Source organism: Bubalus bubalis, chromosome 14 (assembly GCF_019923935.1).
Source record: "Bubalus bubalis isolate 160015118507 breed Murrah chromosome 14, NDDB_SH_1, whole genome shotgun sequence".
NCBI lineage: Eukaryota > Metazoa > Chordata > Mammalia > Artiodactyla > Bovidae > Bubalus > Bubalus bubalis.
The window spans coordinates 31,980,457-31,993,920 of record NC_059170.1 but is presented as its reverse complement, the minus strand read 5'-3'; the positions used below and the strand labels follow the sequence as shown (position 1 = coordinate 31,993,920).

At 41.7% G+C, this 13,464-nt stretch overlaps 1 protein-coding gene across 2 annotated transcripts in view; it reads right to left on the bottom strand.

Annotated features, from left to right (window-relative positions):
* ATRN (attractin) overlaps nt 1–12,735 on the bottom strand; it is a 187,981-nt gene extending 175,246 nt beyond the window's left edge. The window contains exon 1 of one of the 2 annotated variants that reach the window (XM_006072902.4): nt 12,233–12,735. In XM_006072902.4, the coding sequence (XP_006072964.3) occupies nt 12,233–12,603 (371 nt within the window). In that variant the 5' untranslated portion in view covers nt 12,604–12,735. The remainder of the gene's footprint in view (nt 1–12,232) is intronic. The other variant, XM_006072903.4, reaches the window with a different exon arrangement.
* Nucleotides 12,736–13,464: the final 729 nt, after the last annotated feature.

Genomic DNA, 13,464 nt, shown 5'->3' with positions numbered 1-13,464 from the left:
GAGAAAAACCATACATGCACAGGTATGCAAAAAAATATGTAAAAAATGTTCATTGTAGCACTATTGGTAACAGCACAAGATGGTAAACTCTAAATACCCAGCAGCTGAAAAACATATAAATAAATGGGAATTCTGTAATGCAAATAGCTATGAAATCAACTAGAACTACTTTTATCAACACAAACATCTCAAAAGCATAGAAAAACTAGGTTGGCGGCGAGAAGTTATAGAATGACTACTTTATAAAGTTTGAAAACATGATTTTATTTTTGGAAACAAGACATTGTGTATGTGCATGTATATATATGTATATTTGTGCATCTGTAGTGAAAAAGAAACATGCAAGAGAAATAAACATCAACTTCACCACACTAGTTACCTCTGGGGAGAGCTAAGGTAAACAGAATTAGGGAGGAGTAATACAGTGACCCTGGTGATATCTATAATATTTTATATCATATAACATTTATTATTATAGGAAGAAAATTCAGAAGAGCTAGGTTGCAGGCACATAGATGCTCATTTTATTTTTCTTTGTATCTCCTCCATAGGCTGGACCATAAGGAAGGCAGAGAGCCAAAGAACTGATGCCTTCAAACTGGTGCTGGAGAAGACTCCTGAGAGTCCCTTGGACAGCAGGGAGATCAAACCAGTTAACCTCAAGGGAAATCAACCCTGAATACTCACTGGAAGGACTGATGCTGAAGCTGAAGCTCCAGTATTTTGGAGCTTGATTGATGTGAACAGTCAATTCACTGGAAAAGTCCCTGATGTTAGGAAAGATTGAGGGCAGAAGAAGAGGGCATCAGAGGATGAGGTGGCTGGATGGCGTCCTTTATGCAATGAACATGTACTTGAACAAATTTTGGAGATGGTAAGGGACAAGGAGGCCTGGCATGCTGCAGTCCATGGGGTCGCAAAGTCAGACACAACTGGGCAACTGAACAACAAGAGACACATAAAACATGATGCTGCGGCCAGTGCAGCAGATAGGGATTGAAAGTGGTCAACACAGTTTGGGAAAAAGAAATTAGAGACAGAATTAAAGTTTTAAAGATGGGACCGGGGACTCAAGACCTCTTGGATAAAGAGCCCTGTTCCTCAGAGCCACATCACCTTTATTTAGTGTCTTGGCAAGCAAAAAGTATCTGTTGTGCTACGATGAAGTCAGCCTCCTGTGCCCCGGTCACGTCTCCCATTTTATTGATTTAACTACCTTTGTAATTCTCTTGTACAAGGGCTATCACCTAGCTGGAGGTCATAGACTCCATATGCCTTGGGAAAACATCTTCGTGTGTGCACAAGCAGCATTCTGAACTTGCGCTGACCAGCATTCCAAGGTTCACACTATGCTCTTCGTTAGCTCAGCAGGGTATGACGACCCCAACTAATCAACCCAATGGACTTTTACTTGGGTTATGCAGTGTTGCTATATTTTGCTTTTATTCTTTCCCCTTTGTGATTTTCTCACAGCTTAGCCAGAGCAACAGGCAGCTGACTACTAACCGCTGCCATGTGATGTTTAAACATATGTTAGGAAAGGGTATGAAATGATCTAATTCTGCAAATTTGCCTCAGGATAATATTGCTAAACCTTCTGATCAAAATCCTTGTGAAACTTTGCAAGATGTCTCCAATATTTGAAAAACCAATGTGAAAGGGGAAAATTAAGTGACAATTACCACCAGCTTGGCCTTTTCATTAAATTTGGAAAAACCATCCACACAGGAAGTATGCTATTTGTAAAGGAATGCTTACAGCTATTACAAACCACTATCATTTTATCATACAAAAAAAAAATTCTAAAAAATAATTTTAAAGCACAAGTGCATGAATAACAAACATAAGGACAGGAAAGTTGTGTATTCCTGAAGCATAAAGCAGAGCCAAATACAGTATCTATTTTAATATACATCTGATCCTCAAATTGTCACTTTTTATTCATCTATAAATGTTTTTCCTTACTCAATTAACTAAAAATACATTAAACAACATGTATCCACATGTCAAATTTTTCTTTTTATATTATGAATATCATTACAAGCTGTGTTCAAAATGCATGTTATAACCTTTAATAGGAAATTACTTTTAACTCCATTTAAAATCATCTTGTCAAAAACAGGATACATTTTTTAATGTGTAATTAAGATAGTCTACAAGATTATACATTTTTGTAAAAGGATCTGTGAATCAGAAACTATAGGAAACACTGGTCCAGAGATTACTTTTGCATCCTTTAACAGTACCTGACACAATTTCAGCCTCTAATGCTTACAGACTTATTAGTAAACAAATTAGAAAATTCTTAATTAGAATGCAAAAATGACCAAGAGGAATTAATTGGAAAATTCATTCAACTTAATAACTGTACACTGTTAATGTCAAATTCTAAAAAATGAAGAGGCAATTCAGCCATAACTAAAATTAACTTCTATAAGACTAAGAGAATAAACATGTAAGTATATAACCTGTAAAACATGTAAAAATGTAAATAAATAGCCTGAATTAAGGTTCACTCAAAATGTACTAAAAAAAAAAAAAAACTTAAGGAATTAAAAACCAAAAGGATAAAATCAAACCAGAGATTCACATGTTTTAAAAAAGGCAATTAAAAGTATATGACACTAATAAAATGAGGAAAAAGAAAAAAGCAAGACAAATAAAAGAAAGTCACTCTGAGGGGGAAAAAATTAGAAAACGTCAGGCTAATAACAAAGGGCCAGTCTAAAAGTACAGGGAGAAAAGGAAAAAATAGAAGGAAGAAAATAAAAAAGAATTAGATTAGTATATAGTATATGAAGGAGAAGGCAATGGCACCCGACTCCAGTACTCTTGCCTGGAAAATCCCATAGATGGGGGACCCTGGTAGGCTGCAGTCCATGGGGTCACTAAGAGTCAGACACGACTGAGTGATTTCACTTTAACTTTTCAATTTCATACATTGGAGAAGGAAATGGCAACCCACTCCAGTGTTCTTGCCTGGAGAATCCCAGGGTCGGGGGAGCCTGGTGGGCTGCCATCTATGGGGCTGCAGAGAGTCGGACATGACTGAAGCGACTGAGCAGTAGCAGCAGCAATAGTATATGAATAAGAGTCACTTATGCCAAAATATATCTGGGAAATCACTGAAAATGGTAAAGAATATAAATGAGAAACAAATTAAATGAATTTCTAGATACAATTATTTTGGAAAGTACAACCACAATTTCATTTTAGTTTTAGAAACAAGATTGTGTTTAAAGAGAAAACTCAATCATTTCTGTTCAACCATAGTACAAATTTATTAAATAAGTTAGTCATAATTAGTAAAAAACTATTTGATCATAAACATAGTCTGTTTTTTTCCTGTATATTTATCTGTCTTCTATACTGTAGTAAATGCATTTGCCTATCTTAGGAACTTTTCAGAGAGGTAAAGTTTAAATGACAGATATGTGCTTTCAAAAATGTCATAATTTGTGTGTGTGCTCAGTCACTAAGTTGTTTCCAACTCTTTTCGACCCCCTGGACTGCAGCCCACCAGGCTCCTCTGTCCATGGGATTTTCCAGGCAAGAACACTAGAGTAGGTTGCCATTTCCTCCTCCAGGGGATCTTCCTAACCTAGGGATCAAGTCTGCATCTCCTGTATCTTCTGCATTGGCAGGTGGATTCTTTACCACTGAGCCACCTGGAAAGCCCCTGTCATAACTCAGGCAATTAAGACATTCTTGCCAAATTTTTCGTTTTACTCAATGAACATATTTTTACCTATTCATCTAAATAAAACTCTTCCAGGAATTAGCCAAAATTTTAAAGGTCTATTATTTAAGTATTTTACATAAAGTTTTCACCCAAAAACTTCACATAACATAAGCACATATTTTGTTGCCTCCTCCCATGATCCTATCTATTTTCCCTGTCACAAAATCAAGACATTAATAACTGCCATTCAGTGACTTGGCTTTACTACACTTAATCAACACAGGGCAGTTTTAACTGCAGTAACCTCAATGTTCCACATAGTGGGCCACTCACGGAATGCATTTCTGATAAAAACTGGGGACCAGCATCTCATTACATGATACAATATTTCCCAGACCATTCTCAACTTTCATCATCAACACTTACTGAGTGTTCACCAACAGTAGGTTCTACAAATATGCAGGGGCGTCACTGTCCTCACCTGCCCGCTACTGGATCCATTTTCTGGTGACGTTATGTGTATTTTCTTTTCTCCTTTCCCTTCTCGGCTCATACCATCTAATGGAGTTGGACCTCAACCCCCATCTCCAGGAGGTACTCAACTCAGGTCTGATTGGTCAGAACATTCCCAGGACCTGAGCCACAGTGGCTGCTTCAGTAAAGGACAAGTGAGACTCTCACCCCTCCTTATCTGTTACACGCTCCTAAGGAAGAGCTACTCTTTTCTAGTTTGATTTAGCTTTTGGAGACATCACATGAAGAAAGCCTGCCTGCAAGTGAGGCCAGTAGAGGGAAGGAGAGAGACTAACTGGTTGCCTGGATTTAGCCACATATAAAGCCAACAATATTCCCTGGACTTTTCTGTCTTATAAATCAATAAATCTCTCCTCTTTTTCTCTCAAGTTTGGCTGAGTTGGACATCTGTCAAAAATAGAATTCTGACAGAAAGCGTATCCAATACAATTCACAAATAGAGTGACAATTAATGAGCCTTTGAATGTGAAACTAGATTTTAAAAAAAAAGCTGAAGTATAGGACAGTGACAACAGCCTGATCCTGAACTGGAAGTTGGCAATCCCAGTTATGCAGAATCAAACAAGTTAAAAACAATGCCTGTGGTAACTTAAGGTTTGCATCATGTGCCCAACATGATTGGAACATTGGGAGACTCAGCATTAAAAAGTCAGTAATTGAGACCATGTTATCAAGTTCAAGAGGATAAGGCCCAGGTAGGGGTGAAATAGATGAAGGGAATTTAAAGTTACAAACACCTAGTTATAAAATAAATAAGCCACAGTATGCAATTTATGGGGCTTCCCAGGTGTTTCAGTGGTAAAGAATCCACCTTCCAATGCAGGAAGATGTGGGAGGTGTGGGTTTGATCCCTGGGTTGGGAAGATTCCCTAGAGGAGGAAAAGGCAACCCACTCCGGTATCCTTTCTTGGAAAACTCCATGGGCAGACAAGACTGGTGGGCTGCAATCCATGGGGTCTCAAAGAGTTAGACACGCTAAGCCACGGAGCAAGCATGCATATAATAAACAGCGTAAGGAATATGGTCAATAATACTGTAGTAACTTTGTATGGGAACAGTTACTAGACCTATCATAGTGATCTTGATAATAACTTAAAATTGTACATAAACTATACCTCAATTAAAAAACAAAAACAGGGAATATCAGTGGTGGTCCAGTGGTTAGGACTCCTCACTTCCACTGCCAATAGTAAGGATTTGATCCCTGATCAGGGAATTAAGGTAGTGCAAAGTGCACCACACAGCTTGGAATAGAATGGAATATACAAAACAAGAGGATAAAGCCCAAACTCCTTTGTGTGGAATATAAAGACTTCAACTAGGACTTCCCTGGTGGTTCAGAGGTTAAGAATCTGCCTGCCCATATGAAAGACACACGGAGTCAGCCTCTGGTCCTGGAACTAAGATCCCACATGCCACAGGGCAACAAAGCCCGTGAACCACAACTATTGAACCTGCATTCCAGAGCTCAAACGCAGCAACTCCTGAGCCCACGTGCTGCAACTACTGAAGCCCATGAACTCTAGAGCCGCAACAAGAGAAACCATCACAATGAGAAGCTTGTGCACCGCAATCAGAAAGCAGCCCCTGCTCACCACAAGTGGAGAAAGCCCACAGGCAGCAACAAAGAACCCATGCACCACAATGAAGACCCAGCACAGTCAAAAATAAACAATTAATTAATTTTAAAAAATACTTTAATGATCTGGCTTATGTCCCTCTGTATATTAGGGATTGTTCTATATTGTAAGGGATAGGAAATCTAAATCTGACTTAAGAAAAATGTGGCCTGTAGTACCTCATAAAACCAAAAAGTGCAGCTTCAGTCAAGGACTTATCCAGAGATTCAGAATATCATCAGGTCTCCAGCTCCATTGTTCTACCATCTCCTCTCTTCTAGGAATTGCACTGACCTTAAGTGGGCTCCAACCACAACAACAATGCTAGCTATAATAGTGCGGGGCCCTACATCCTCACCACATCTCCTTCATAAATGCCCACAGAAGAGAGGTCTCCAGCAAAAGTCCTGAGATTCACTCTGACTGAGTCACCTTAGGTCACACGTCTACTTAAAAACAATCACCAAAGTCAGAGACTGGCATGCTCTGATGGCTTAGCCTAGGTCAAGGATGCACCTTGAAGCTAGAGGTGACTGAGAAGGGAAAACCAATTACACTTTTCAGTCTCACGCCCTTCCATTGAATCTCTTACAAGTTATGCTCCAGTGACATCCATTTATGTTGAGTTCTCTAAGTGTTGTGAGTTGAACTATGCCACTGCAAAGGATATGCTGAAGTCCTAACCACACCATACCTGTGAACGTGACCTTATCTGGAAACAGGGCCTTTGCAGATTTACTTAAGAGAATGTCATATTCATACATCTAATATGACTGGTATCCTTATAAGAAGAGAAGAGACCTGCAGGGAGAATGCCATGTGAGAAGGAAGTGATGGAAGCAGAAACTGAAGAGATTCATCTACAAGCCAAGGAATGCCAAGCATTGCTGGCAATTTCAGAAGCTAAGAGAAAAGGGGAACAAATTCTCCCTTGGAACCGTAAGAGACAGCATCACCCTGTCAACACCTGATTTCAGGCTTCTGAACTCCAGAACTGGGAGAGATTAAGTTTCTGATGTTTTAAGTCGCCCAGTTTATAGTACTTTGTACCACAACCTTAGAAAACTAACACAACAAATAAGAATAGTCCATAATTCTCGGACTTTGCACAAACTCTTTGCTCCTTCTGGAGTGTCCTCCCCCAGACTGTCTATTTACACTAAACTTCTCAGATCTGCCCAAATGTTCTCTTCTCTGTGACACTTTCCACCAGAACCCACAGCACAGTTAGTCTCTCCACCACACAACAGTCCAGCACCACATATTGCCCACATTTATATTATTAAATTGTAAAAGCCTGTGCACATAGCTAACAATATCAACGCTTCAGAATTATGAGCTCTTCAAGGGGAAAGCAAGACTTGATTCTAACCCACCTTCACAGCCTCAAGTCAGGGCACAGTATCTAACATGTAGTGATCAATCGGAAGCTACTTATGAATTGAACAGGCCGATGGCTCATCTCAAAAGAAAACAAGCATGATTTCAGAGAATTGGCTATTCTAGATTATAGAGAACTGAAGATGGGCCTTGAGGTAGAATCTAGATGATAAAGAAGAAAAGAAAGAATGTGGGGGTAGGGATGAAGAGGGGTGATGAATTTAGCAAATATGCAGAAAAACTATTACAAAGTAGAAAGGTTGGGTTAGGGAAAAGGGGTTATATGTAAAGCATTTGAGGGCCTTCTGCTGAGGGTCATTTTACAGATAATGGAGTTAAAAAAAAAAAAAGAAAAACATTTCTGACCAAGACAGCGACATAAGTTCTCAGGGGATTATATGACACGGGGTAGAATGGATTCCAGAGGTGCAAGAAACCAACCACAGTGCAACAGAGGCAGGTCAGCAATAAGATGAAGGGCCAGGTGCGCTAGGGTGGAGTAGAAAGAACAGAAAGGAACACATTTCTAAGACTTTAAAGAAGGGAGAAAAACAGAGCAAAAGACTACTCCTAAGTTTTGATCTTTGGTTATCTAAACTAGGATTTGCTACTGAAATAAGAAGTACAAAGGAAAACACTTTTTTTTTTTAAATGATAACAAGTTTGGTCTTCAATATGGCTCAATATGAGGTAACAGCACAACATCCCAATAAAGATGCCCAGCAAACAGTGGAAGACAAGACAAGGAAATTTAGGAAAAATAAAAAGACAGAAAGACAAACATGGCAGTCATTCAGGTACATTTCTGAAAGTCATAATACATATGACTTGAAATACATATACACAGCAGAATCTCATTCCTTCACTCATCAATAGTTACTGAGCACTATGTCTCAGGCACTGCTTTAGGCTCTGGGAATATAACCGTGAGCAAAAGAGATAAAAATCCCTGCCCTCATGGGCTTATATTCTACTGCGAAAATTCATCAACATACACTTAGGGCTTCAGATTACTTCCTCTTAGTAATTACCATAAACAAGGTAAGTATTTATTTTACCTTCTTTTTTACCATATTTTATTTTCCAGAATTTTTACTTCACTAGTTTAAAAAGTATATGCATATCCTCAGACCAGTAGCCAGACAGATTCAATGAGTTTAATTTTTCTTTTATGCTAGCTTTCTTGTTGTAACAAACCTATTTTCCCTCTTTTGTTTCTCAAAGTATTGGAGAAGGAAACAGCAACTCACTCCAGTATTCTTGCCTGGAGAATCCCATAGACAGAGGAGCCTGGAAGGCTATATAGTCCATGGGGTTGCAAGAGTTGGACACGACTTAGCAACTAAACCACCACATAAGGTTCTCAGTAGGTTATTGTATTCCACCTGCCCAAAAGTTGTATAGCAGGAACTTAAAAGAATTAAATGCATATTAACTTCATAAATGAGCTTAACATCTTTTTTTCTTGAGCTTAACATCTTTACTTTCTAACTTAATGGGATATATTTATCCTCTAAAGAAAAACTTTGATAGTGATATTACAAGTAGAAAAACATGATTACTGAATCACATAAAAATGAATGGAAGTGGCACTGCTCTGCAAATCATTCACAAAAGATTTCATAGTTATTTTTATTAAACTGACACCATTAACCTTATCCTCTGTAATTAATCATTTCTACAGTATCTTACATTTGGAAAAAAATGAACTGACTTTCTAATTACAACCACACAATAATCCAAATTTTAAACAACATCCTCAGAGTTATCCTGAAGATTAAATGGTACAATATACATGAAAATGTTTGGCCAGGTCTCTAGTATGTAGTATGGACTCAGTGATAACTTTAGTGAATCTAATCCTATTATTACCTATGTTCCTTTCAATTAATGAAAAAGATCTTACTACAGTAATTGTAACACAGGATTTATGGAACTTAAAGGCTTAAAAAACACACCAACTTGATGCTGACCCAAACCAGAAAGGTATTCATTCTAATGTCTCTTAGGTTAATAACAAAGAAGTCTGTAAGTTAAATCAAGATACAAACTAACATATAATCAAAACCAACATTTCACTCTTCCCCTAAAAAATCCTACAACTAAAAATTTAATGGAAGCTTTTATTAAAGACTATAGACATAAGTTTCTCTTACTTTCAGTTTTTAAAATGCAAATTTCAGAAGCCCACAAAATACAATGAAATTATCAGAATGAAGGTCTTAACTGTTTGCCCAGAAAAGAGCACTGACACTAGCTGGAACTGGCTCAAACGGAGCATCCACAACAACCTGGGAAGCCCCTTCACTCTCATATGACACCACCTGAGACAACCTGCATCAAGACTGCCTGTTCCCCTCTAAAAGTGGTTCTTTTCCAATCCTCTGGACAGTCCTCATGGACACTTGGACCTGCTCTCTCTATATGCAGATGATGCTAACACTTACACCTGTCCCACAGGTGGGAATCCTGAAAGTACTCCATCCTCAGTGTGTGCAAAATTAAACATCTCAAATCTGCTCCTCCTGTGTCCCTGCGTCTGTTAATGATCTCACCATCCCCTCAATCACCTAAGATAGGGTCTAGTTTTCGTTCCCTCACCATCCCCCTCTCTTCCCAAGAGCAAGCCAGTTTCAAAGAAAGATCAGTCATTCACCTCTATAATACCACCTAGCACCTATCCCTTCCTCCATTCCTACAGTTTAAGTTTTCATTACTCCTGACCTGACCCACACCAAGGTTCCAATCTAGTTGCCCATTATCTCTCATGCTTAAAATGAGTCCACCTTCTCTGAACATTATAGACAGATTGATCTAGCAACATATGTCCCTCCCCACCCTGTGGGCCCCCACTGCCTACTAATGCATCCTAAATTTTCAGAACTTGAAAAATTCCCTTCTGACCCAACTATCCATTCACTTGATCATGGACGTGCTCAAATTCAAAATGCTTTGGTCCCATCTTCAAAGGCCATTCCTGCTCTGGCTCCAATCTGTAATGACTGTAATGTCATAAAAACAAGATGAATAATGCTATTCTACTGCTCACAGGCTAAAGGTCAGAACTTTCAACCCAACCAACAGGGCTCCACGTGGCCTGGTTCCTGCTTATTCCTTCAGTCTTGCCATGCTTACCTTTGTTCTCTCTGCTCCAGCCACTTGGCTTTCTATCCATTCTGAAATGATCCCTCTCATCTCCAAGCCTCTGTACACACCGGCCCTTTAGCAGACCACCTCCCATGTAGGTAGTGGGATTTCACCCTTCAGATCGCAACTCAAAAGCCACTTATTCAAACACTAACCTTACTTTTCCAAACTAAATCAAGTCCTCCATTTGCTCCCTTCTCTTCACTTTCATAGCTTTAAGAAAAATGGTAAGAAATTGATTACTACTCGCAAACTAGAATGTAAGCTATAGAGCTGGACTGTGTCTGTCTTGTTAACCACTGTAATTTCATAACATAATCCAAAGTTGCCCTCAACAAGTTGTTGTAGATTAATGTAGTTCATGAGCCAGAATTATATTACCCAGAACCCTAAGTAAAGGTACAAGGCTGGCCATACTGTACGAATCTATTTTGAAATCACTTGATTTCTCCATAAACAACAAAGAGCTCATCTCCACAATGTTCTCCAAGTTCCTTTGAAGATATGACATTACATGAGCCTATAATTCTACTGTTCGAAACTTCTCTCTCGCATTTCTCCTCTATATACCCTGACACTAGAATATTTCACTTCTGGTCTCCATAATTTTGTTTGCATCCTTCGTTCCATCTGGAATTTCTTTTTCCAGCTCCACATTTCCAATCCTACTTATCCTCAAAAGTTCAAAATCAGTGTCATCTCCTCCTCAAAATATCCCTGCATTCCCTCAGCTAATCATACCTTCTCCACTCCTGAATTACCACAGGTTCTCCTTTGCTTCATTCAGGTCTCAGATCAAATGTCACTTCAAATGAGTGCCTTCTCCTAAAGTTACCAACTGGTTATAATTCTCTACCCTGTCTTATTTTCTTGACAGCGTTTACCATAAAATTGTTATTTTATTTCGTCTGTTTACTTCTTAACTGTCTGTCTCCCTTCTAGAATGTGAGATCTATGAGAGTAGGGACCCTGTCTGTCTTGTTCTCCCTATTTCCCCACTCCTCCACATTTGACATCGAAAACGTCCAGCAAATATCAGCCAAAGACATGTAGTCCTTATGATTAGGGTTATCTATGCAACAGATTTTTCTCTAGCTATATTCCAAACTCCTTGTGGACCAGACCAAAGTCTGCCTAATCTATTTGTATTATCCAGCAATCCTTGCACAACGAAAGCAAATAATAGTTACTACTAATTAATGAACGATCTCTCCAAGAGGTACTGCCCTGAACCAGGCCAACTCAGAACTCCACATTCTCCAGAAACCAGGGCAAATAGGAACCTCCTTCGACGCCCTCTCCACGACAGATCTTGTTCCAATCGGCCTCCAGTGAGCGTCCAAAAGCTAGTTTCTTTACTTCCTTTAGCCAGTAACCACTGATTCTTCTCTACTATCTCACAGTCCAACCCGTTTCCCTTCTATCTCCAGACGACAAATCTCTCCAAGGGCCCTGTGTCTTCAGAGTACCCCACCATCTCCAGTAAGTCCAGGAACTCATCAGACCCTGGAGAACGAGGGGATGTTCAAAAGAAGTGTTAAGGTAGGCTAGCCTTCTCACCTTTTCCTTTACCTCGTTTTTTCCGAAAGAGGCCCAGTTTCAGAGATTGACTTTGATACTCTTCGTAATCGTAAGCTTTCGTCCCACGTAGCTTTCGTCCCTTTGGGGTGCCCCCACCCTTGCCTAGCACCTTTTCAACTTCTAGTACCGAAGACCCCAGGCCAGAGACGAAGATCTTCCCGGAAGCAAGTGGTCCTGAAACACGATGGGGCAGCCCTCCTCTCCCCACTTTCTGTGGGGCATCCGCCTCCAGCCTGGGGCCGTCTTGAGCGACCCTTAGCCTCGACCTCCGATACTACCTCCCACTCACCTGAAGCGGCCCCCGCAGTGCTGGCATTGCTCGCCCACCCAGCCGGCGGGGCAGACACACTGGCCGGTGCCAGGGTTGCAGCGGCCGCCGTTGACACAGGGCCGGTCACATTCCTTGGCCTCGGCTGCGGCTGAGCCCGACACCGCCGCCGCTGCCGCCGCGGCCTCAGCCGCCCAGGGAAGTAGCAGCAGCGGCGGGAGCAGCAGCAGCAGCAGGCGCCGCCGCCGCCGTGGGAGGCGCAGCCCGGTCCGCAGCCCCGGCCTTCCAGCTCTAATCGCGTCCCAGTCCCGACACCGCCTGCCGTTCCTGCTCGTGGGCGCTGGTGTCACCACGGTCCTCCTCAGCCTCGCCTCAGTCGCCGCCGCCACCATCTTCCCGGGGCTGAGACGGTGTCCCGTGAACACATATACCCACAAACACACGCACACACACCGCACGGCCGGCTCAGCTTCGCCTGGCCGTGCGGGGCGGGACTGTGCGGACGGTGGCTCGGGCGGTCAATCCTGAGGGCGGGGCCAGAGCGGCGCGGGAGGCGGGGCCGGGGCGTGCGTGCGTGCGTGGGCGGAGCGCGCGAACTAGCGTCATCTGGAACGCGCTTCCCCGAAAGCGGCTCTGTAACGCAACGTGTAGGGCTTAAGGAGTTCTTCTGCCTGCCTCCCTCGACCTTGGTGTCCAGGAGCTCTCGCGGTCTAGTTCTATTCATTCGCTTCGCATGGCCGCGCCTGGGTAGCAGTTCTGAAGCACCCTGTTCCCGTTGGTTGCCAGGAGCCAGTCGCTTCTTAAGCCAAGCCGGCCGAGTTGAGCGCTGCTGTCCAGGGACCCTGGCTCCAATCATCACTCTACCCCAAGTTTCGCTGCAGGGCAGAAGGGACCTAGGAATCTGAGTCGTGATGTGGTACTAGCTGCGGTACTGAAGGAGTGCTGCGAGCCTCTGCTTTGACCTTTGTAATACAGTGTTAACGAAGCAACATGTGTGTTAAGAACCTATGGTCAGTGAATGCCTAGAACTGAAGACACACAGCAAGGCTTTCCTTGATACAGCCTGATTCAGTAGCAAACCAGACCCCGCACCTTTATTTCGGTAGAGGAAGTTTGGGGTCATCTTGTTCCCCACTGTTTGCCCTCCAATCGAAAGGGCAGCATAAAATTAGGAACTGGAGCCTCCCCCTTTTCTGCGTCCCAGCCCGCTTTAAACACACAGATCTGCTCCTAGAGCCCTTCTTGTCAGGTAG